Source organism: Jaculus jaculus, chromosome 15, assembly GCF_020740685.1.
Source record: "Jaculus jaculus isolate mJacJac1 chromosome 15, mJacJac1.mat.Y.cur, whole genome shotgun sequence".
Lineage (NCBI taxonomy): Eukaryota > Metazoa > Chordata > Mammalia > Rodentia > Dipodidae > Jaculus > Jaculus jaculus.
In genome coordinates, this window is record NC_059116.1 from 36,214,698 (window position 1) to 36,239,705 (window position 25,008).

Sequence of the window (25,008 nt, forward strand, 5' to 3'; positions counted from 1 at the left end):
CCAGAGACCAGGCTGTAGAAAGACATTTAATACTTTTTTAAAAAACCAGGAGTACATTTCCATTTGGCTCAGGCTGGGAGTGAGCAGCCCATCGGGAATGTGACTGAGGCCAGGCTCAAGGACCCCACTCAGCTGACACCTGGGTGGGAGGAGAAAGCAGAGCGGAGGCAGTGGCCATGAAGGACCTGTCAACCGCCTGCAGGGGTCTGGGGAAGGCGAGGTCCACAGGGCAGGATGGTAAGGGTGATGGTTTACAGAGGGGAGGTGCCAGCGGCTGGAGTCTGGGGACATTCTTCAGAGCCTTGTGCTTGACCTTGGGTTGCATCTGTGGTCCCTTGGGAGGTGCACATGTGTGTGCGTGTGCAAGCACACAGCTGGAAGTGGCAGCTAGGGCCAGGGACACTTCATGTTCTTGGCTAAGGAGCTGGGGGGACTCAGCTCAGTTCAGGTGCGGGTAGCCTCAGGTCCTGGCCTGCCTCTGCAGGGCCACAGCGGTGAGGATTTGAGGCTAGGGAGGCCAGAGGCTTCAGATCCCAGAGAATGGTAGGTGTGTAAGGCTGTGCCTATGCCTCTGGGGAGCATGAACAGGGGACTGAGGCCCATTGCCAGCAATGGGCTGGGCAGGAATCCAACGTGGGAGCTCTAGGGATGGCATCCATCCCACCCTACCCATGAAGGCAGAGGGCCTGAGCATGGGCCTCCTGGTGTGGTGGGACTTGGACTGGGCCCTGATATCAGGACAGCTGGGGCTGGGGTGTGGGCTGAAGTGGGTCCCCCTGGAGTCATTACCCCAGGAAACAGGAACGGTAGTGTTTATCAGAGCACCTTAGTGTTAGCCCTGCTGCTGGTGAGCCAGGTGCCAGTGCAAACGGGCCTCACCTGCAAGGATGGAGAGGCCGGCCCAGCGGAATGTGGGAGCTGGCTGGAGGCGGCCATCTAGGCGCACGGTCACTGTGGCAGGGGCACCAGCACCTCCACATAGCTGAGTGGGAAGAAGCCTGACTGGCCACGCAGCATTCCCTCGTACCAGTTCTCATCGATCTGGTTAGTGAGTGTGATGAGGTCGCCCTCGCGGAAGCCCAGCTCGCCGTCGTTCTCAGGCTCAAAGTCATACAGTGCCTTGCAGCTTGGCTGGTCCAGAGGTGCTGCAGGCAGAAAGTGGAGGGGCATCAGGGCAGGCTCTGGCCTTCCTCCTGGCTAGCACCTGAGGACATCCTCTTGGTCCCTGGTCCTGCCTAAGGACATCTACATCATGGGGTCAAATGGGGTGGGCACTGTGAGGCTGACAGGCTGTGGAAGATGGTTCAGCAGGAAGCTCTTGCTTGCAAAGCCAGCTGGCCCATGTTCAGCTCTCTATCGCCCACATAAAGTGGCACATGTCTGGGTTTCATGGGCCCATGCACTGTCAAAAGGCCCTAGTGCACCATACTCAAAAAAAAAAAAAAAAAAAAAAAAAGGCAGGCGTGGTGGCACACACTTTTAATCCCAGCACTTGGGAGGCAGAGGTAGGAGGATCACTGTGAGTTCAAAGCCACCCTGAGAATACATAGTGAATTCCAGGTCAGCCTGAGCTAGAGTGAGACCCTACTTCGAGAAACCCAGCACCCTGGGAACACTTACGCATGCTCCTGCTGGGCGTCCTGGCTGGTTTGTCAGATGATCGGAACGATGACGACGCTGTAAACACATAGGCACTGAGCAGTCTGGATGGGCCTGATTCCTGGTCAGGTCCCCTCTGACCCCACCTGTGGCCTGGCTCTCAGAGACGGGGTTGATTCCAGCCCCACCACCCTCCATGGCCCTGTCCTGCTACCTGTGATTTTGGGTGCAGGGGCACAGGGGAAGCCCCCGTTGGGCTGCTCTGTCTCTCCAAGGTCAAAGGGCTCCCGGGGCTTAGGCTTGTACTCCCGCTTGGGGCGTGAGGAGGCATCGTGTACCCTGCCAAGAATAAGCCCCAAGTAGTGGACTATGCACCCTCCCTTACTGTTCCTACTGCTGTCCCCCACCCACCAGGACCCTGTCTGGCATGGAAGGACATGCCCACTACAGGCTGATAGGACCCATGTGTACTCTGTGACCCAGTTGGACCCAAACCCTTGCCTGGTTCCCAACCTTGGGCACCTGATCACCCTAGCCCCTGAATGCTCCCTGCACACCATGAAACCCCTTGCAACCCAGGGAATGTGTGATTGATAGACCCTAGGCACAATGGCCTCGGGGCAGCTTGCTAGGCTGAGCCCTAGGCAGGGAACAGGTGGTCTATTAGCCAGGGTGTACCCGGGGCTCAGCTGTGTCCTGTTTGAGTCAGGCTATCTATGTCTCAGGAACCAGGATGAGCCCGTAGACCCTGCTTGCTCCTGGATGCCACTAACACACAGCATGGGAGGAGCAGCTGGCTGGGAGGGCTCTTCACACAAACCCAGGGCCAGTGTCCTGCAGTTGCCCACACCGGTCAGCAGAGGGCGCACGGCAACCCTCCAGGTACTAGTCTTGCAGACCATGCAGTGCAGAGGTCACTCACCTCCGTTTAAGCTTCTCTGCCAGTTCGTCCAGGATCTGCACGGCCTGCCGGTGGTAGTCGAGCTGCGCGTCCACCAGGGCTGAGAGCTGACTTACCTGCTCGATCTGTGGAACAGAGGGGACAAAGGTCTCAGATGATGTGGCCCCCACAGCTCCCAGGCAGTTCTGGAGGGCTGGCCCTCAGCACACGCACGTCAGTCTCCAGCAGGTTGTGCATACTGGTTTCAGCCACCTCCTTGGACTCCTCGAACTTCTCCAGAGCCTGGCGCAGCTCCTCATCTGGGATCTTGCCCTGCCGCTTCTTCTTGTAGTCAAAGTCCAAGCGGCGGCCTTCCAGCTTCTTAAGGTGGTGCTGTGGGTGGCGCAGACTGTGTGACTAGGCAACACTAGACATATCCTGGCTACCCCTAGGCTTGGGGATGAATGATGACACATGCCCGCTGTCCTCCCTGCTCGGCCAGGGACCAGGCAATGATGCTGCTGTACCTGGATCTCCTTCAGGTCCTTGTCGCATAGGTTCTGCAGTGGGTCAATGAAGTTCTGCTTGACCTCGATGTCCAGCGAGTCCTTCACCTCAGCCAGGCGCTTCATGGACTCCCCCGCATCCAGCAGGGCATCGCCTACAGGGAGGGGTGGTGGCCTCCAGCTCCACAGCCTGTGCCTGGCAGCTGCAGGGCTTCCCCCCAGGACCCCTGGACACTGGGCTCTGTGCTCTCTGCCCATCTCTGCAGCCCTTCCATCCCCCACCGTGCATGGTGGGGGGTGGGGTGAGAGCTCACACCCACTCACCAAAGTTGGATTCGCCACCCAGCTCCTTCCCATGGCGGATCATACATTCGCCTAGCAGCCCCTCCGACTGTGGGTAGCCAGGGTTCTTCACCTGGCCTCGAATCTTAGACACTGTGTTGAGCATGGTCAGCTTGGCCCGCGAGGCTGCAGTGGGGTTAGGAGTCTGTCAGGTGGATGCCATGGATTGATCTCCCCATCCTGTCTTGGGGTACAACCCAGCTCAGAATCCATGTGACTGAGGTGGCCAATGGGCCAGGAGATGAGAAGGGCATGAATCTGTGGACTCCCAGCAGCCAGGACAGGGGACTGTTAAAATACTGTTCCTCTCTCTCCCCAGGCCTCCTTATAACCAAGGCCTGTCCCTCATCTACAAAGGCACACTGGTCAGGTATGGGCTCAGTGGTGTGGTCCAGGTTCCCAGCCCCAGTACATGCTGGTGCAGTAAGTCAGGAGGGGAAGGGGCCCTTCTGTGCAATGACTGCTAGCTTAGTAGTGATGAGAGGCTGGGATGGCCACGAGCAAAGCTCTGAGAAAGAAGCTGAGCTGTAGCCGAAATGCAGAGCCACCAGCCAACGTCAAGGACAGCTTTGGAGGTATGGAGCCAACCAAGCCACCCATCCTGGGCACCACAGTTTAGCCAGCCCATGGGTCAGGTGGTGCCCCTACCTGGGTTGGGCTGCAAGTACTCAATGGTTCTGACCAGCACTTCTGCCACGGCCTTGCTGGTGACGTCCACCTTCTGTGGAGAGAAAGGCAGCCTGTGGGTGGTGGCACTGGGAACCAAAACGGAGCTGGGGCAAAGGCCCCATACCCCCATCCTCCATCTGTCACACCCAGCCCACCAGTTCCCCCTCCTTCAGCTTACTGGGGCCCCAGGAGGACACCCAATGCCCAGCTCCTGCAGTGCCTGTGGGACCTTGTGCACCCATGGGAGGCAGGATCAGCTTCTTCTCGGGAAGCTCCGGGGCCCAGGGCCTCTTGGGTGAGTGCTGATGTCCTGTGGGCATGCTCCTCACCTTCTCCATTTCTTTGAAGTCATCATCTAGCTTGGTCCCCTCGGCTCCTCCGACCTTCTCGCTGACCAGCTGGTGGACAGAAGGAAAAACAAACAGTGAAGCCCGGAGGAGGACAGGGAGAAGTCACAATGGCTTCAGTACTTTCTGGCAATATTCCCAAGTGGCAGGGAGGAGGCTAAATGGGACAGTCTGCCACTAACAGGCAGACGGGATGTCTGGGTGAGGCCTGGAGGTGCAGTGGCTTTGCTCAGAATCAAATGCTGCCCTCACAGGGGCACATACCATGTGGGCAGACCTCATGGCTCCTGTGATCCTCTGCAGCCCAGGAGTGCCTAGGCAGACACCCTAGTGACAATGTTGGGGGTCACCCACCCTTCTGAAGCTTCTTGGGTCAACTTTCCTGAGAGGCAGCAGAGGTGTGGAAACTGTGTCCAACACCGGCTATGATCCTGGGGCCTGCCTGCCTAGCAGGGGAGTGGACACTATGGGCTTGTCTACAAGGTGTACGACCACTTGAGTCACTGTGACTGCAGCGATTATCTTGGTGACACCCATGAGGATGGCTCCTTGGGGACAGATGTGTGCTGTGACAAGACTTCAAGGGAAGCCCAGGACATAGGGCTAACAAACACTCCTTCGGGTCCATGGCACAGGGGACAAGGCAGAGACCCAGCTCCAGCATGGCTGTATGAATAAAGCAGTGTGCACCTGGCCCAAGCACTGGGACATCAGATACTAACGGTGGCCACAGACGTAGGAAATGAACAGGCCTTGCCCATGAGTGAGCTGGGGGGGAGGGGGCGGGCTTGAACCACAAGGTTCCCTGGGGCTGTCCTTGTCACACCCAAGAAACTTGCAGACTCTCCTCTTAAATCACATGAGGACAACTATAGTCTGGGTCAGAAGCATGCATAGTCCACTGCCATGTGGGTCCTGGTGTCTGGGACAGAGATACTTTCTGGGAGGAGTACGACAGGTCTGCTACTAAGCCTGGGTGTGGGACGACGATGTCAGCAAGCATGGAGCAGGGCTTTTCTAGTGACGTTCGCTCACAGGCTAATGAGAGTGAATAGCAGGGCTGGCTGGCTTCCTCCTGGGAAGCCATGTTGGCCAGGTGACCCAAATCTGATGGGAGAAAGACTTCCACTGTGCTGTTGGGATCCAGCAGGGTAGGTGGTGTCCCAGGCCACAAGCAAGGACAGCAAGGTCCTTGTTAGGACAGCCAGGAAGGAAGTGGCCTAAGACAGCAGGAAGCCAGGAGGCTACAGAGGTGCCAGGCATTGGAAACACCCACCCAGCCTGTACTCGGTGTGGGAGGGAGGAGGGGATCCGGGAAACTGGTCTCAAGGGGAGGTGGCCCATCAGTGGTTGTTTCTGGGGTGCTCCACTTCCTTTCCTGGGGCAGTTTCACTTCTCCAGGTCTGGGGGAAGCAGGATATCTGAAGCTGGGGTGGCCACCCACCGAGGTAAGGCTCTTTCTGAGAAACTCAGAGCCGTGACCAGTTTCCGGTGGAGGGCACCTGGGACTAGCCACCTGCTTGATACCAGATAGGATGGTGGGGCAAAGAGAGGGTGTCAAGGCAGGAGGTGCTTCCACATGAAGTGGCCAGGGCAACAAAGGTACAGTTGAGTGTCCCCTCATATGGGTCACCCATACTCTGGTATCTGGAAAAGAACTCCAGACACATGTGCCATGTGCCTCTGGCTTTACATGGGGGCAACTAGGGACTCAAACCCAGGCCATAACGTTCTGCAAGGTAGTGCCTTCTCAACAGCCCCATTGCTCTGACACACTTGGCCCCTCTCCAGCTCATGAGAGGGGGACCAGCACACACAAGAGAGGCCCAGACCAAGAGTGAACAAGCCAACTACCCCCCTCCCCAGCAAAGCAGACAGGACTGATGCCTGATTATAGGGCATCCCACCACAGCTGCCCCTCAGAGAACTGTTGTACAAGGTGACATGATAGAGCTGGCCTTGTGTAGGGTGCAGGTGGCTCTCATAGCAGTATCATCTGGTCATGGCCGCGAGAGAGCACAACCCTGTCTCGCTGCTAAGACAAAGACCATCAACAGGTCTCACAGGTATGAGGGACAAGTTGGTCCCTGCTCCTGCAGGTCATGAAGGCTGTGCTGTGAGCCCCATGTCTGCACCACTCCTCATCCTAGGACAGGACCCATCCTAAGAAATCACCCGAAGCCTTGGCCCCACATGTGGCCAGCCCATGTCTTGTGAAGCTTACCAATGAGGACCTGCCTTGTCCCTCGGTGCTGGGGACAGAACCCAGTGCTTTGCATGTACTAGGCAGGCACTCTACCAATGAGCTAAATCCCCAACCCCAGACTGTTTCCCCTTGAAGCACAAGGTGAGCAGAGTGGGGCCATGAATATGTCTTAGCTCCTAACTTGCCAGATGTCTGCCAGGTGGCTACTAGAGGTGGGCAGCCTGTGCCTACACCATTCAGCCTGGCTGGACTGTTTAACTGCCTGTGAACCAGGCTCTTGGCCAGCCAACGAACCTCACACGGAGATGAGCTTCACCCCACAGCACGTGACTCCCCACAGATGTGAGGCTCTATGCAGTACTAAGGAAGAGAAAAACAACAAAACAGCCCCAACAGAACGTGCAGCATTCTTTCAGACTGGTACTGCTTAGAGTTCTGGAGATTCGCTCATCCGGAGGGTATGGAATCAGACGTGGGAAAGAGGTGTGGTGGAGGGACACACACAAAGCAGAGTCACAGAAACATGGCAAGAACACCATGGCTTGCATGGGCAGAAGGGAGGACATGTGTGATGAGCCAGGCACAGCCAGAGCTCTCCCTGGGTGTGGGGCTGGCTGCCCTGCCAGCTGGCTGTGCCGGCCCCTTCGAGGCAGCTGGCAGACCGAATCTAGTCCTGCCCAGTCTGGCTGCCACCCATGGAAAGAAGGCCTGGCCACTGCATCGTCTTAGCAAGGAAACCTGATCAAGAGGACACAGAAAAATAGGTCGGCCAACCTGTGGGCTCAGTGCTATGGGAAGCTCACCCTGACAGTAAAGGTCTAGTAACAATAGCACAGCATGGGGCACAGGGAAACCACATGGGGTTAAGGGACACAGGCTGGATGTGCCTCATCCCTCAGGGTCAGCCCATGGTCCTCCCATCCAATCCCAGTGAGTGAGAATTAACTGTGCTGGGTCCACTGCCGGGCTGTGGCTTGAAGCCAGGTGTAGGCTGGGGGTGCTGTCCTGTGCTCAGCTGGTGACTTCTACCTGCTGCCCAGCAGCCCCACAGTGACACTGCCTATGCTAGGCAATGCCTCCCGTTCTTCCCTATCCCTCCTCAGTGGAGCCCTCGAGGGTGGGGACTTTGTCTGTTCCCTGCAGAGGGGACCTGGCCTAATGCCAGGCCCAAGGCCCAAGGCCCAAGTTGGAGGCCGACTAGTGGATCTGGGCCAGCCTAGCAGAACTAGAGCTACATGGAGGCTGGGGCCTCTCACCCTCAAGGATATGCTGCCCATCTGAGCACTGTGGCTCCAGAAGCTGAGACCAGTGCCAGCTGCCCACCACGATGGACCATGTCCACAGCACACCAGGAGTCTGTCCTGACTGTGCGGCCATCACAGGACAATGGGGGTAGAAACATGAGGTGGGATAGCACACAGAGGGTGCTGGGAAGCTGAGAAGCCATGAAAGAGGCCTCTTCTGGATAGGGGGATAGTGGGAGGGGGGTGCAGGGAGAGCACAGGCTGGGCTCCCCAAAAGCCAGGCCATTCATCACTCTTGTTTGAAGGTGACATAGGGACGTTACTGTTTCATGGATGGAGAACTAAGGAGTAGAGAGGCCCTGAGGCTGCCGGTGCAGAAGCTGTGCCCAGGATAACCCCGTCTTCTCAGAGAAGGAGCCAGTCCCCACTAGAGGCCACCCTGCTGTCACGGCACCTAGAGCCTGTTCCTCCTTCCCTAGGGAGCCGTGGAGCCCATGTCCACACTTAGCCTGCCTCTATGTCTGCTTGTGCCCAGCTTCCTCAAGGCGATATTGCAGGTGGCGCTCAGTGGCACACTGGGCTCTGCAGGAAGGAACCCCAGTGTGACCAGGACGGTGGCCAGAACCCCTCATGGAGGGCTCAGTTTCAAGCCATCTACCTCCAGGGTGGCACTGAGTTTCTAGGGCAGGGGACAAGCCAGGAGGTTGGTCTGGCCAATGTGCCACAGGGGGTCTTGGTTCCTGGAGCCACAGTGTGAGATGAGGACATGTGTGCTGCTGTTGGAGTGGCACTGAGTTGGGGGTGGGTGCCAAGAGGGGCGAAGACCAAGAGTCCACTGCAGTGCCAGAGGAGGCCAAAGGACACGCCTGGGCCCTTATCCTCCATCACAGGCTCTTGTAAATATTTGGGATCTGACTGATTGTGTGAGCTGAGCCTCCACCCCTTCTGTGACTGCAGGCAGGACTGAACTTCCTTAAGCCTAACAGGAACCCAACATGTCCCCATGTGCAACTCCTCCCCTCCTGCCCCTCAGCAATGTGGTTTCTGAGCCGCCTTGCTGAGTGGCAGTGGTGGAAACCATGACTCAGGAACTGGCTATGAGACTGCGCCTGCAGCCACCACCACCAGCCCATCCCTGAGACAGACAAGGACTGTGGACAGCTCAACTTGGGAGGAGGGGAGGGGTCAAGCTCCCACAGGACAGCGAGGGGCTGGAAGCCCAAGGTTTACTCTCAGAGGAGAGGGCGGCTAGAGATCCAGCCTTACATCAGAGCCAGATGGCTCCAGCTGCCTCCCGCCTCCCACCTCCCAGACTGTAGGGACTCCCTACAACTCTGTAACCCCACCATCTCCTTAAGACCGGGATCAGTAGGGTGATAGTGGCCTGGCTAGTCAGTGCCCCTGGCCCAGCCCCAGGCAGCACACAGGGGCAACCCAATACAGCACAATACCACATCCCTAGGGTGGATGACGTCTGCATCCCAGCTCTTTGCTTTGCTGCCCAGGGGGTAGGTAGTGGAGATGACTCCAGGACTGCCATTCTAGTCACAGCCGGCCTGCATTGTGATAGCCCAGGGTTGGCAGATCAGTTGTTAGTCTTAGGTCCTGGAGACTTGTATGTCTCCCACCCCACATCCTATCTAGGGCCTAAGCACACATGGTCCAGCTCTCAGGATCAATAATCCTGGGATTTTCACAGAAGCTTCTGGGTGTTCCAAAGGGCAGAAGCTGTGTATGAGATTGCAGCCCTCTGGCTCAGTGCAGGCAGGCCAGCTGATCATGTCCCCAGGACAGGCCTGTGGGTACCAGGAGGCACCTTCTTGCCTGGCTTGTAGAAGAAGACTTCATGCCCCAGCCTTTACTACTCACAATCCCCAGAAGGGAAGGACAGTACCTGCTGACACCGGTTGGCCACTAGGCAGTTGTCTGCACTCTACAAATGGAAAAAGGAGGGTGCTACATGTTGACCAGGGCCAAGCAGTGCTGTGACAAAGGGTGACTTAGGATGTCATGGGGTTCTTGGGGTCCCACACCTCTGATTTGCCCCTGTTCACAGACTACAATGGCTGCAGTCCAGAAAGGGAAGAACTGGATGCTGGAGAAGGTTCCAGCACGGACTCATATTCCAGACACCAGGACAGCCCAGGTCTGCTCTAGACACCAGACTGAGGGCCCAGCCATGACTCCAGCCACTAAGAGGGAACAATTATAGTGACACCATGGGTGTGAGGCTGAAGAACACCTCTCCTGAGGCTGGAATGCCAATGATGCACGGACTAGAGGAGCGCAGGGGGGACTGTCTCATGATAGCAGGGGCAGAAGGATGCTGGTGGCCGTGGTGACTAGCTCTGTGCAAGACAAGGCTCCGGCTGCACAGTGAGTGGGCAGAGTGGCTGGTGCAGCTACTACATTTGAACCACCTTTCCTGGGTCTCATCAATCGAGTCTTGTCCACACACAGCCCTGTTCACAGACAGCGTCCCTGACCCGACTCTCCACCACCACAGTCTGAGACAAGGAAGCAGGGAACTTAGTGGCCTGCTAGGCACTGGGGCAGGGTGGGTTGTCCCTGGCCAAAAACTGCAGCCCACAGTCCAAAGCCAGGCCCTCACCAGAGTGGAAGAGGATGTGAGCAAGCTGGGCTGGGTCTTCTCATAGGACAACCCCTGAGAAAGCAACAGGTCTGCTCTGGGGCAGGCGGAGAGCGAGACGAAAGCACGTGGGAAGAGCAGGTTTCTTTGAAGGACACACGGCATGGCCTCATTACCGACTGTAGTCAGGAGAGGAGCATGACGTGGGCGGGGGCACTCAGCCTCAATGGCTCCAATCTGCCTGTCCATAACACCAGGTCGTGTGGGTGAGTATGGGGGAGGCAGCACCTGCCTCTTTGTTGTGGATCTCCTGACTGACAGTTTCGGCATAGAAGCCACTGTCCTGAGGCAGCCATAGAGGAACAAGGGCTTTGTGCCTGGGAGGAGCTGGGGCACGCAGGTTTGTTGGGACAAAAATTGAGATAATAAATAATAAATGAATGGCCTTGCCCTTGGTGTGTCAAACAAATCAAAGCAGGCGTGCCCACAAGGTCACGAGACAGGCCGGGTGACAAGGAGAGGAGGGGCCTGGACCAACAGTGCTCAGATGTATATGAGCTCTGGTGGGGGAAGGGGATGTCAACCTTCTCCCTTATGCTGGGTTGGTCAGCCTGCCCACAGACCATTCTTTAAGAAGGAAGGAGCTGGGTGTGGTGGTGTGCCTGTCATCCCAGCACTCCACAGGAGGCAAGAGGATCCTCAGAGTCACAGTCAGCCTCCCTCAGCTACACAGTGAGTTCAAGGCCAGCCTGGGCTACATGAGACCCGGTCTCAAAAACCAACCAAAGAACAAGGAAGAAAGGAATATATCTTTTCCATGTGGTGCCACCTGTGGACCCTCAGGACAGGCTGAGCAAAGTCCCATGTCCACCACACTGTGGCTACCATGTTTCCATCTGGCTAGTGCTATGAGCGACCTTCCTCTCTTCTAGGTGAAGCTGCTGTCCCTAGCATACCATGCAGCTACCCTTCTGCTTCCAGCCTGGTGGTCAGACTTTTGCCACCCAGATGGCCCACCTTCCTCTGCCCTCCCTGTCTGGGCAGCTGGGCACAGTCATTCCCATGACAGAGTCTGCAGGAGCCAAGCTCCCGCCCTCCAGGTCTCCATTCCTTCTCTGTCAGTCACAGAGGAAAGAATGTCACCATCTCTTCTGCCCTCAATAGCAGCCTGGGGGAGGAACTGGCTCCACACGGGCACAGGACAGCGCAGAGCAGAGCAGAACAGTCACCAGCACTCTTCTTCCTCACCTCTGCCTACATCCAAATTCCAGCTGAGCCTTCCTCTGTGAGTCACCCTGGTGCCCTTCCCACACACAGGCCAATGCCTCTCCCTCTGGGCTGCCCAGGGCAGGACCGAAGTCTCTCACAGCCACCATGGCACACACCTGGGATGTTGGTGGCTCTGACCCACCAACCCTCAGTCTAACCCTGGTCCAGATCAGTCCAGTCAGGTCCACCCTTTCAAGGTCATGTGCATTTTCCATTTTTATCTGCAAAGTGCAGGAATGACAACAGCATGCACCTGTGAGGTCCCTGTCTTTGAGGGAGGAAGCAGCAGCGCAGTGGAAACAGAGGTAGAGAAGGGGGCATGGGACCTGTGCCAATGAGGGCTGAATCAGAACCCAGCCTGGGACAAGGTGACTTTTTAAAAAAAATATTTATTTATTTATTTGAGAGAGAGAGAGAGAGGCAGATAGAAAGAGAGAGTGGGTGCACCAGGGCCTTTAGCCACTATAAACGAACTCCAGACACATGAGCCCCCTTGCGCATCTGGCTTATGTGGGACCTGGGGAATTGAACTGGGGTCCTTAGGCAAACGCCTTAACTGCTAAGCCATCTCTCCAGCTGACTTTCTTTCTTTTTCTTTTCTTTTTTTTTTTTTTTTTTTTTTGGTTTTTCGAGGTAGGGTCTCACTCTTGTCCAGGCTAACCTGGAATTAACTCTGTAGTCTCAGGGTGGCCTTGAACTCATGGCGATCCTCCTACCTCTGCCTCCCAAGTGCTGGGATTAAAGGCGTGCGCCGACACGCCCGGCTTCTTTTCTTTTTTTTTTTAAAGTGTTATTTATTAGAGAGAGAGGGAGAGTTAACTGGGCTTGCAAGGGCCTTCAGTTGCTGCAAACAAACTCCAAACACATGCGCCACCTTGTGCATCTGTCTTACGTGGGTCCTGAGGAATCAAACCTGGGTCATTTGGCTTTGCAGGCAAGTGCCTTAATTGCTAAGCCATCTCTCCAGCCTATGACTTTCTTTTTTTAGGTAGAGTTTCGCCCCAGCCCAGGCTGGCCTTGAACTTATGGTGATTCTCCTACCTCAGTGCCCCGAATGCTGGCACTCCAGGTGTGGACCACCATACCTGGCTCTGGGATGGGGTTTTGATGGGTTTGCACTAAAGTCATGACGACATTAGATTACTAAAGGTCCTCTGTGGGAAGGCCGCTGCTGTCAGGCTCAGAACTGTCTCTTCTCTCTTTTGTTTTTGCTTCCTGGCCACAAAACAAGGTTTTGCTCTGCCATACACTCCAGCAATGGGTGCCCAAAGCAATGCAGCCAAGAGACCATGAATGGGTCCTCCAACACTAAGCCAGGACAAACCTTTCCCCTAAAAAAGCTGATCCTCCCAGGCATCTGGCTAAGATGATGGAAATCTGGCAGACCACTGACCACTGCTGTCAGACAAAACACAGGGTTGGGCTTTGGTGAACACATCATCAAGCCATTAGCATGTGGCCTTGCTCTCCGTTCAAGAAGGTAGATTCACCAGGTGTGGTGACACACACCTTTAATCCCAGCACTCGGGAGGCAGAGGTAGGAGGATTGCTGTGAGTTCGAGGCCACCCTGAGACTACATAGTGAATTTCAGGTCAGCCTGGGCTACAGCAAGACCTTACCTCAAAAAAAAAAAAGAAAAAGAAAAAAAAAGAAGAAGCTAGATTCACCCACCTGGAGCTCACAGCCAACAGAAATGTCCTCTCACATTGGGTGAGGCATCTCGTGACAATGACTTTGGGAGGCTAGCCACAGGTCCTGGTCTTAGGGACAGCACCATGCTTGTGGTCTACCCTAAAGAACAGTTAGTTACTAACTAGACCACAGGAAATCCTGTATGCTTGGAGGTGGTCTCAATGAAGCAGTGTTTGTGTACTGATCTTCCGAACCTGTGACTGTGACCTAAATATAATGATGGTGTTACTTCATATTCATAGTTCTGGGAACCCAGGACCTCAAACATGCTGAGCAGGAGCTCTACTGTTGACCATACCTCCAGCCCTTACTGTGGTTCTAGGCTGTCACTCTACTACTGATCATGCCCCAGTCCTCACTGTGGGTTCTGGGCAGGAGCTCTAGAACCCTTTAAAGGCCAACTTGAAATGAGGCTCTGGGTTCTGTGAGAGACCCTGTCTCAAAAAGCAAGGTGGTTGCCAGGGAGGGTGGTGCATGCCTGTAATCCCAGCACCTGTAAGGCAGAGGTAGGAAGACTGCCATGAGTTCAAGGCCTCCCTGAGACAACATAGTGAATTCCAGGTCAGCCTGGGCTACAGCGAGACCCTATGTCAAACAAAACAAAACAAATGAAAGGTGCTGCTGGGTGTGGTAGTGCACATCTTTAATCCCAGCACTGGGGGGTGGGGAGAGGGCAAGGTAGGAGGATTGCCAAGAGTGTGAGGTCACCCTGAGACTACTCAGTGAATTCCAGGCCAGCCTGGGCTATTGTGAGACCCTACCTGGGAAGAAAAAAAAAAAAGCAAGGCAAGGTGCTGGTGGGCATGGTAGCACACACCTTTAATCCCAGCACGAGGGGCTGGGGGGGGGAGGCAGGAGGAGGATTTCTGTGAGTTTAAGGTTAGCCTGAGCTACATAGTGAGTTCCAGGTCAGCCTGGGCTAGTATAAGACCCTGCCTTGAGGAAAAAAAAAAAAAGCAAAGTGCAGCACAATAGAGGAAGATACCCAATGCTGATTTCTGGCCTTGGGGAGAGAGAGAGAAATAGATAGAGAGAGAGAGACAGACAGACAGAGACAGACACACACACGGCTCAGCAAGGTAAGCAGCCCTGATGGTGAGTGGTGATTTCTGCAAGCACTTCTCATGGTGGCCTACATGGGAGGGGATATCCTGGGGAAAGGTGACTAGTGAGTGAGTAAGGGTCATGAGACATGTCACGTCTAAATGTGGGTTGAGGGACACCAGGTTGTGGACGGCAGGCAGAAAGGATGTGGTGGCTCAGGAACAGAATGGGAGAGCCACAGAGAACCCAGGGGACAGGCAAGAACAGCAGTGCAGATGCCCAGGAGAAGGCACAGGCAGGGGTGTGAAGCATGGTGAGTGGTGTGAGTCAGGCCATGGGACCTGGAGCCAGTGACAGTGCTGGTCCAGGAACACCCCAGGCAGAGAAACTGGTATTTCCCGCAGGCCAGCAGGGCTGGATTGGGATGGGTCCCTCCCAAGGAGGAAGGCTGATATTGCAGCTCTGTCCTCAGCCTGCTCTGTGACACTGCCCATCAGCCTCTGGTGGCCCAGCTGAGTGCAGGCCACCCTCAGGTGATGGGGACAGCATGCAATGTTCTGTGTTTTTTCTTTGGACCAGTCAGACCTGTTCTGCTGATGTTTTCAGAGGTCCCATCAGACATCCAGTTACTTGGGGACAGGATGGGGTAGAGCCACCTGCGAGGACACTATAGAACCCTGCAAAGGACCAGTCCCACTCCTGCTCAGACTAGGAACACCTTGTCAGGGTCTTTACAGTGGTCAGCAGGCTACCATCCAGCAGGACACTGGTTCAACACCAGGTGTCTGGACAGCCTGCTCCTAGGCCCTTGCCACATGACACATTCCCTGGTATGTGTTGTGAGGGTGGAGACCATGTGTCAGAGATGTTGATGGGACAGAGGACTCCCATCCATACGGACAGGAGAAGGGCAGAGTACGATACCATGGGGTGGCCCAGGCAGGGTTGCAAGACTGGAGTGACTGCATGCTGCAAGCACAGCCAGGATCTAAAGCAGGGAGCAGGGATGGGGCTCTGGAAGGTCTCTGAAGTCAGGTGACAGCCTAGCCTGTTGCCAGCTGTACAGGAGAGGGACAATCTTCCTCTTAGCTGTACCCTTTAACTTCCCAGCCACCTGGGAGCCTGCGGAACTGCACACCACCTGATGCTGAGCAGGGTCTCAGCTCTCTAGGATCCAGGAAGATGAGGGTGAAGGGTTAGAAAGGTGCCTAACACTGGAGGTCTCCCACATATAACCATGATCTTCCATCCCCAGCAGGACACCAGCCACTAGGGTCTCATCTAATAGCCAGAGGGAAGGGCGCTGCCTGCAGAGGCCTTTCAAGACCAGGCTGCTGAGTCAGGGCTGGGGAGGAAATGCTGGCTGCCTTCCTGTGGTGGGTGGAAAGGGTCCCTGTGTCCCCCACCCAACAGGGGCCCTGTCAGCAGATTTTTCAGGAGCTGAGTGCAAGAGGAAGAGGGGCCATCCTCCAGAAGGCCGCCTGTGGGTCAGGAAAGAGGAGGGAGAAACCCAGAGGGAGTCCAGCTGCTGCGGAAGCCATGCCTGCTTCCCTCTAGCTTTTCAGGGACAGCTCTGAAAAGGGACCTGATTAAAAGGCTAATGGGGTGAGGCAGGACAGGACACACCTGTGATCTCCACACTCAGGAGGCTGAGGCAGAAGGATGTGGCCTAGGGTTTGAGGACATTCTGGTCACAGAGTGATTTCCAGACCAGTGTGGACTACAGAGTAAGATCCTCTCTCATAAAGACGGAAAAAAAGAAGGAGGAAAAAAAAAGATGAAAATATGGCTGGGGTTAAAGGTTTAGCAGTTAAGGTACTTGCCTGTGAAGCCAAAAGCCTCAGGTTTGATTCCCCACAAAAGCCAGATGCATGAGATGGCTCACATGTCTGGAGTTTATTTGCTGTGGCTGGAGGACCTGGTATGCCCATTCTCTCCCCACCCCCCGTAATTAAAGAAAGAAATAAATAAATTTTTTGAAAAGAGAATATTTAACAATTGAAGCTCAGGTGTTTTCAAAAAATGAATTATGTTGGGCTGAAGAGGTGGCTTAGCACTTAAGAAACATGCCTGTGAAGCCTAAGGACCCGGGTTTGATTCTCCAGGTCCCACATAAGCCAGATGCACATGGTGGCACATACGTATGGAGTTTGTTTCCAGTGGTCAGAGGCCCTGGTGTGCCCATTCTCACCCTCTCGCTCTCTGTCTCTAATAAATAAATAAAAATAAATCTTTTTTTTTTTTTTTTTAAGAAATAGGGGCCTGGAGAGATGGCTTAGTGGTTAAGCACTTGCCTGTGAAGCCTAAGGACCCTGGTTCAAGGCTCAATGTCCCAGGACCCACGTTAGCCAGATGCACAAGGGGTGCATGCACCTGGAGTTTGTTTGCAGTGGCTGGAAGCCCTGGTGCGCCCATTGTCTCTCTCAAAAAAATAAAAATGACCAAAAATTTAAAAAATAAAATAAAATATATATTAAAAAAAAAGATGCTGGGGCATGGTGGAACATCACCATGAGTTTGAGACCACCTGAATGAAGTCTAGTTCAGCCTGGGCTAGAGAGAGACCCTACCTCGAAAAACTAAAAAGATAAAAAAGGACAAAAACAGGGCTGGAGAGATGGCTTAGCAGTTAAGCACTTTCCTGTGAAGCCTGATAACTCATGTTCAATTCTCCAGGTCCCACATAAGCCAGAAGCACAAGGTGATGCATATGCCTGGAGTTCGACTGCAGTGGTTAGAGGCCCTGGCACACCAATAATCCCTTCCCCGTGTTGGAACAAAAAATAAAGACAAAAAGAACAATAAATTTCAAAAGCTTCTAGGAGCCAGGAGTGGTAGCATCCAGCACTTGGGAGGCAGAGGTAGGAGGATCGCTGTGAGTTTGAGGCCAACCTGAGATTACATAGTGAATTCAAGGTCAGCCTAGGCTACAGCAAGTCCCTACCTTGAAAAACCAAATAAGTAAATAAATAAATACATAAATAAAAGCTACTGTGGCCTGATCTTTTGATTCTGAGACCTCCTAGCCCAGCTCCCTTGGAAAGCAGAATTTTCTATTCCCCCTTCCACGCAGTGTGACATCTGAAATCTCGTCAGGGAAGCTGGCTGCTATTTCCAAACTGAACACAAGACTTTCTAGATCAGAGTAATTTGGGGGCAGTTCCACTGTGAAGGAGAAAATTGCCAACAGGCAAGGCAGGAGCGAGGACATAGCTGTGTGACCATGTCTGCAAGGGGAGCTCAGAGCTGGGCTGCTCAAAGGGTCTGGGAAATGAGGTGAGGCTGATGTGTGGGTAACTGAAGGGGGACAGGGAGCTCAGGTCCCACAGAATGCTGGCAGTAGAGGTGCAGGGTCTGGAAGAGTCCAAGATATGAGACAGCCCCCAATTTCTTCAAGGGTATAAGAGGTGACTGTGAACCCTTCATCTCACAGGCTGCGATTTCGAGGCACCCAGTCTATAATTAAGCATGGTAGGGTTTGGGGCTCACACGCTCAGATAAGCAGTTCGTCTCAAGGAACACAGGGCTTAGAGTGTTTGACATGGACATCACATCTGGCAGAGATCAGAACAGAGGCTGGAATGTTGGGTTAGCAGTAGAGAGCTTGCCAGTCACGCGGGAGTCCTTCACTTCCATCCCCAAATACCGCCTACTCGGATCTGCCTCCTCATGTGGGGCCTAGGGTCCCCAAGCTTCCAGCCCTGCTCTCCTTCCCATGTTTGTCTCTCATATAGAATGTGAGTTTCCTCTGCAGCCCAGATCCTGGGTCTAGGTGGCCCGCAACCCAGTCCAAAGCCATGAGGCAGGTCTGGGGCAGGGCTCAGGGGTGAGGACTAGCAGGAGGGCCCAGGTTCTATCCCAACACCACCAAAAAGAAAAGGTTATGGCAAGTGTTGGCAATTTTTTTTTCCCTAGCCCAAACCAACTCAACCTTCTTTTCAAACTCCCTCTCTCAAGCAAAAAAGAAGGGAGAAAAAGCCAGGCAGTATTCTAGGCAGGAAGCCATCCAGCACTTCTGGGTAGTACATGCATGACTTCCTCAGGTCTAAGGAGACTCTCGGAACCCCAATTCCCAGTATCCCCAATTCTTGTGCACATGTGCCAGGAGTGCTGAGGGAGTGGGTTACACAGACCAAGCAGGGGGACCTGCAGCGCCATCCCTCCATTTCCCCAGCCCAGAAGTACAGCAACTTCCCTCGCCATGCCACTGCACAGGACCCCAAAGTCTCTGCTGGCTGAAAGACTGCAGAGGCCATTACTGAAGGAATTCCTGGTGGGACAGGGACAGATCAGGCAGGGTCACAGGCTCACCTGCTAGCAGGAGCTCCATTCCCACCCATTAGCAATACAGTGACAAGCCTCTGAGGCCCCCACTTTGTGCACGAGAGATTCTAAAAATCTCAAATTGGGGGATTGGGAGATGGCTTAGTGTTTAAAGGCTCTTGCTTGCAAAGCCTGATGGCCCAGGTTTGATTCCCCAGTAACCACATAAAGCATCTGGAGTTTGTTGGCAGTAGCTAGAAGCCCTGGTGTGCCCATTCTCTCTTTCTCCCTCTCAAATAAATAAAATTTGCTTGCTTGAAACCTCAAACGGAAACTATGTAGCTGACACTAACCTTGAACTTCTGATCCTCCTGCCTCCACTACCCAAATGCTGGGATGACAGGTGTGTGCCATCATGCTGGTTTATGTGGTGTAAGAACACGGGACCCTGTGCATGCCAGGCAAGTTCTCTACCCACTGAGTCCCAGCCCTCTTGTTTTGAGACAAGGGGTCACTATGTAGCCCAGGCTGGGAGGGGGTTGATGGCTCATGGTGGAGGGAGGGGGCAAGCCATTCTGTGTTCACAAACATCCCTGGACTCCACCCACTCGGCCTGCGGTGCCGTCTTCCCCAGGTGGCCATAAGGACAAACCTTGTGGAGCACTGGAACAGGGTCAGTGGCAGCCTGGGTGAGAAACCATAAGGATAGGGTAGAGGGTCATGTTGCCCTGAAGCAGCCTTGGGGACCTGTGGGCCAAGCTCTGCTCATGTGTCCTTCTGTATCCGAGGGGAAGGTCACAGGGCATCTACATAGACTGGCTTGGAAGGCGGCAGGGGTCACATCTGCTCCCGGTTAGTCGTTCTTACTTCTGACAACCTTCCAGAAGGCTCCCCAGTGCCTCACTGTTGATGTTTGGGACAGGTAATCAATCCATGCTCTGCCACTGCAGAGTTGTGGTCCCCACTAAAATGTGTCACCTCAACGTGTCCCCAGACATTGGCTACAGACTCTGGACGGCATGACTATCCTGTGTTCTAGTTCTACAAGAGGGTGTTTTTGCATAGAGTGGGGTGTGGCTTCTCTCAGGCCTAACGAAGTATCAGGAGAGATCACGACTTGGTCAAATGGACCCAATTCAGTGATCACAGGTGTCATTGCCCAAGGGACATGAATTGGATCCCTAGAACCCACATAAAAATACCAGGTGTGGGGCTGGAGAGATGGCTTAGCGGTTAAGTGCTTGCCTGTGAAGCCTAAGGACCCCAGTTCGAGGCTCCATTCCCTAGGTCCCACGTTAGCCAGATGCACAAGGGGGCGCACGCATCTGGAATTCGTCTGCAGTGGCTGGAGGCCCTGTTGCGCTCATTCATATTCTCTCTCTCTCTCTCTCTGCCTCTTTCTCTGTCTGTCGCTCTCAAATAAGTAAATAAAAATAAACCAAAAAAAATTTAAAAAAAATGCCAGGTGTTGGGGTTGGAGAGATGGCTTAGTGATTAAGGCACTTGCCTGCAAAGCCAAAGGATCTAGGTTCAACTCCCCAGTACCCATATAAACCAGATGCACAAGAGGGCACACACATCTGGAGTTCGTTTGCAGTGGCTGGAGGCCCTGATGCGCCCACTCTCTCTCTCTACCTGCCTATTTCTGAGTATCTCTCTCAAAATAATAATAACAACAATAATAATAAAAAAATATATTTTTTAAACTCCAGGTGTGACAGTGCACTCCTCTGATCCCAGAGTTGCAAAGGGAGAGGCAGGAGGACCCCAGGGCTCACTGGCCAGCCAGCCTAGTGGAATTGGTGAGTTCCAGGCCAAGGAAAGACCCTATCTCAAAAAAAAAAAAAAAAAAAAAAAGTCTTTCCTTTACAGAATCAGGCAGGGTCTCTGTCTCTCTCTTCCTTTGTGTCTATATCTCTGTTTGCAAATAAACAAATTTTAATCACCTTTTAAATTTATTTTTATTTATTTGAGACCACAGAGAGAGAGTGAATGGGCGCACCAGGGCCTCCCGCCACTGCAGACGAACTCCAAGTGTGTTTGCGCCCTTGTGCATCTGGCTAATGTGGGTCCTGGGGAATTGAGCCTTGAACCGGGGTCCTCAGGTGTCACAGGCAAGTGCTTAACCACTAAGCCATCCCTCCAGCCCAAATTTTAATCGCCTTTAATCCCAGCACACCCAGGGCCAAGGTAGGAGGATTGCTGAGATCAAGGCTAGCCTGAGACTGCATAGTGAATTCCAGGTCAGCCTGGGCTACAATAAGACCCTATGGGGGGCAGGGAGATAGACATTTCCAAAGGAACAACACCCAAGGCTGTCCTCTACCTGCAAGCTCACATACACATGTATCTGCAAACCCACATTAACAACAACAAAAAAAGAGGACAGGATCTCCCTATGTAGCCCAGGCTGGCCCAGAGCTCACAGCCCTCCTGTCTCACAGGAGGGGGGGTCACCAAACAGCAGGTGTTTTTCTGACAGGTCATATTCCAAGGGCTCAGGAGAAGATAAGAGGTGTTAATGAGAGGGAGAAAAGAAACAGAGAAATGGATGTGACCAGGGTGACTCCCAGGAGCATAGCTCAGCAGAGCTGAAAGGGAGGCTGTGGCCACCAGACACTCTCTAGGACAGCACCTTGGGATGCTGAAACAGTGAAGTGATTCTCAGCACCAGCTCAGCTTGAGACAGGCTGTGCGATGCTGCCCAGGCCTCCAGAGTGAAATGGTTCTTTCTGGTGACTGGCCCAAGTGGGGTCTTCTGGTAGTATCTGCAGGGGACTGTGTGGGCCACCAGCAGATCCTGACAGCTGGGGGGGAGAAGAGGAGGGGCCTCTACGCCAGGGGCTCAGAGACTCTTACAAGTCCAGAGGAATGCAAACACCTCTCCTTAGGGCCTCCTGTCTACTGTACCCATCATAGTAGCCCACAGGATTCCTGTGCTCCCCTCAGGGGCTAGCTAGCCTCAGATGTTTAGAGATAAATCCCAAATCTTTGGACAATACTAGGACCATCCCTTTCTGCCTCAGGCGTGAAGTATCCCAGCTGCTGCTGCCAGAGGAACTGCTCTTCCCTCTCAGAGGCCCTCTCTAATTGTTGGAGAGCCTCCTTGGCCAGAGCGGCCCAAACAATTCCTAACATTGTTGTTCATCCCTCTGTGGAGTCTGTGTATGCCAACTCCACACCCAAGGTTCTGAGCCTGCGGAAGCATCCAGGGCTCTTGGATCAAAATCCAGAGCATCCTGTGGACCAGAGCCTTCCCCAGATTATGAGCAGAGGCCTGGACTTGCTCACCAATGAGCTACGCCCCAGGTCACTCTTTATTTATTTTAGTTATCTGTTTGTTTTATGAGACAGGGTTTCACTATGTAGCTCTGGATAGCCTGGCACTGAACTTGTAATGATCCTCCTGCCTCAGTCTGACCTGTGCTAGGATTACAGACCCATGTAACCCTCCTGAGTTTTTTTTGTTTGTTTATTTTTGCATGTTTATGCCTCTGGGTGTGCCAGGGTCTCTTGACACTGCAAACAAATTCGACTCACAAGTGACTTTACATCTGGCTTTTCCTGGATAGAAAACTGAATCTGGACCAGCAGGCTTTGTAAACTTGCCTTTCACCACTGAACCACCTTCTAAGCAGACCACTCCTGCTTTCAAAAATTGGAGGGCTGGAGAGATGGCATAGTAGTTAAGGCACTTGTCCGCAAAGCCAAAGAATCCAAGTTCAAATTCTCCAGGACCCATGTATGCCACATGCAGGAGGTAGCACATGTGTCTGGTGTTCCTTTGCAGTGGCTGGAGGCACTAGTGTGCCCATTCTCTCTTTCATAAACAAACAAACAAACAAACAAACAAACAAAAAATTGTTTGAGGCTGGAGAGATGGCTTAGTGGTTAAAGCATTTGCCTGCAAAGCCAAAGGACCCAGGTTTGATTCCCCAGGACACCCGTAAGTCAGATGCAGAAGGTGGCAAATGCATCTGTAGTTCATTTACAACGGCCCTGGAACACCCATCATTTTCTCTCTCTCTCAAATAAATTAATTAAATAAATAAATTTTAGGGCTGGAGAGATGGCTTAGTGGTTAAGGCACTTGCCTGAACTTTAAAGCTAAAGAACCCAGGTTTGATTCCCCAGGACCCACTTAAGCCAGATGCACAAGATGGTACATGCATCTGGATTTTGTTTGCAGTGGCTAGAGGCTCTGACACACCTATTCTCTCTCTCTCTAAAATAAAAATAAAGGGGCTGGAGAGATGGCTTAGCGGTTAAGCGCTTGTGTGTGAGGCCTAAGCACTTGGTTGGAGGCTCAATTCCCTGGGACCCACATAAGCCAGAGAGGCTCTAGCTAAGTTGCCCAGGATGGTCTTGAACTCACTCCATGGCCCAGACACTGAACTTTCAATCCTCCTGCCTCAGCCTATTGAGTGGTTTGGATTACAAGTTTGCGCCACAAGACCTATGGACATTCCAAACACTCCAAATCTGAAACATGGAAAATGTATGCAGGGCTGGGGAGGCATCACTGTGATACAACACTTCCCTAGCGTGAGCAAAGCCCTGGGTTCCTTTCCCAGCACCACCACGGAAAGAAGTCCAGACAGACAGACAGCTGTAGAGTAACAACAAAAAAACAAAACAGAGCCAGGCATGGTGGCACACACCTTTAATTCCAGTACTTGGGAGGCAAAGGTAGAAGGATCACTGAGTTCCAGGCCACCCTGAGACTACATAGCGAATTCCAGGTCAGCTGGGCTAGAGCAAGATCCTACCTCAAAATAAAACAAAAAATTCCATTAGCTTTGGACATAGCATTCTACATACTAGTCTGTATTCTATAAACCGACCCCTCCCAGCTAGACAAGACACACAGGCCTGTGATGCCAGCTCTTGGGAGGCTGAGGCAGGAGGATCATGAGTTTGAGACCTAACAAAGCCCACTTCAAAGACAAAAAAAGAAAAAAATCCAAGAAGCTTTAGCACATTAGTATAGAGGGAAGCTGGGAACAGTGGTATGTTCCTATACATCCAAGAACTCTGAAGACTTGCTTGAGCCCGAGTTCAAGGCCTCCAACTAATTTTTATACACACACACACACACACACACACACATATATAATTTTTTTTTTTTTTTCCTGAGCAGGACATCCGACCCTTCAATCCCAGCATGGGGGGGGGGGGAGAACTGAAGCAGAATGGGGAGTTCCAGGACAGCCTTGGCTACATGGTGAGACTCGGCCTCAATAAGAAAACAGCAAGAAGTAAGTTCTAGAGACATACTAGATGACGTCGGAAGACTCGAGCTCTGCCACGGAGTGGGCGAAGGCCAAGGACTTTCCCCAGGGAACAATCCGTCCCCAAATGCCACGGTGGAGAATCCCACTTCCGAAGTGACCTCACAAGACACAACTCACAAAAGCCCCGAGAGCACAGGGGTTTCAGTGTGTGTTCACACGAGCGTGTTTTCCGAAGGGGCGCACACACTGTGAGGAGGGGGGCACGGGCTGACCGTGACTATGCAAGCTCACTCTCCCCTCTTGTCTTTCCACTTGGTCTTGGATGGAAAGCTTGGCGACGTGGTTTCTTCACCCCTCCCCCTTCTCGGCATCCCCCATCCGCCTCTCGAGAGGGAGGGAGAAAGAGGGGTTCGTATCCCCGGTCACCATCAAAGTGCATCTGAGTTCTGTCCATCCGTCTGAGGAGGAAATACTGGGGTCTCTCAGGTCCCAGGTGACCAGGGCCTGGGCCACCTGACACACCTCCGTGTCCGTCCGAGGTGGACATCCCCCGGCGGAGACCGGGCCTGGTAACCCGGTTGCCCCCCTCCCCCGCCCCCCGGCTGTCACTCACCTGGCTCGCCTTGTAGAACTGCTTCTTCAGACCGGCCACCGACATGCTGCTGCCCGCCGTCGGGAACTGCCCGCTCCGACTCAGCAAACCGCAGTTCCTGGGGCGCAAGCCACAGGCTTCCGGGAACCACCGAGCCTCCGCGAGCCTCCGCCACCCGCCCTGCGCCCGCCCCGAGCCGCCTCAGCCGCTCGCGCGCCCGCGCGGCCAGGATATTACATGGCAACCACACACTTCCGGTGACGCACCCGCCGCTGCGCGCGCGCCCCCTGCCGGCCTCAAGGCGCGCGCCGCGCACTTCCTTAGAGGCAAGTGGTGAGAGGAAATCTTCACCTACGAGAGGAGATGGCAGCCTAGAGAGGCACTGGTGGCTGCAGCGCCCTCTGGAGTCCGATCTGTGAGGTGAAAGTCGCAGTCTGGAGTTTAACATACGCCTCCAGCTGGAAAGGGAAGGTGGTAGACTAAGGCCACTCACTCTCAGCCAGAAAGAAACTTCTAGGAATACAGTTCAC

General features: G+C 53.8%; 1 protein-coding gene across 2 annotated transcripts; it reads right to left on the bottom strand.

Annotated features, from left to right (window-relative positions):
* Positions 1-13: 13 nt before the first annotated feature.
* On the bottom strand, positions 14-24,668 carry Sh3gl1 (SH3 domain containing GRB2 like 1, endophilin A2). Of its 2 annotated transcripts, XM_004654959.2 has the most exons (10): positions 24,500-24,667; positions 4,326-4,394; positions 3,976-4,048; positions 3,310-3,453; positions 3,007-3,140; positions 2,714-2,872; positions 2,522-2,625; positions 1,814-1,938; positions 1,621-1,677; positions 14-1,145 (listed from the first exon to the last, which is right to left on the bottom strand). In XM_004654959.2, exons 1-10 carry the CDS (start codon positions 24,542-24,544, stop codon positions 949-951), a joined length of 1,107 nt encoding a protein of 368 aa, XP_004655016.1. In that variant the 5' UTR covers positions 24,545-24,667; the 3' UTR covers positions 14-948. The 2 variants fall into 2 exon arrangements, with proteins under 2 accessions (XP_004655016.1, XP_004655018.1); XM_004654961.3 differs by lacking the exon at positions 1,814-1,938 and having other exon boundaries at positions 1,007-1,145; positions 24,500-24,668.
* Positions 24,669-25,008: the final 340 nt, after the last annotated feature.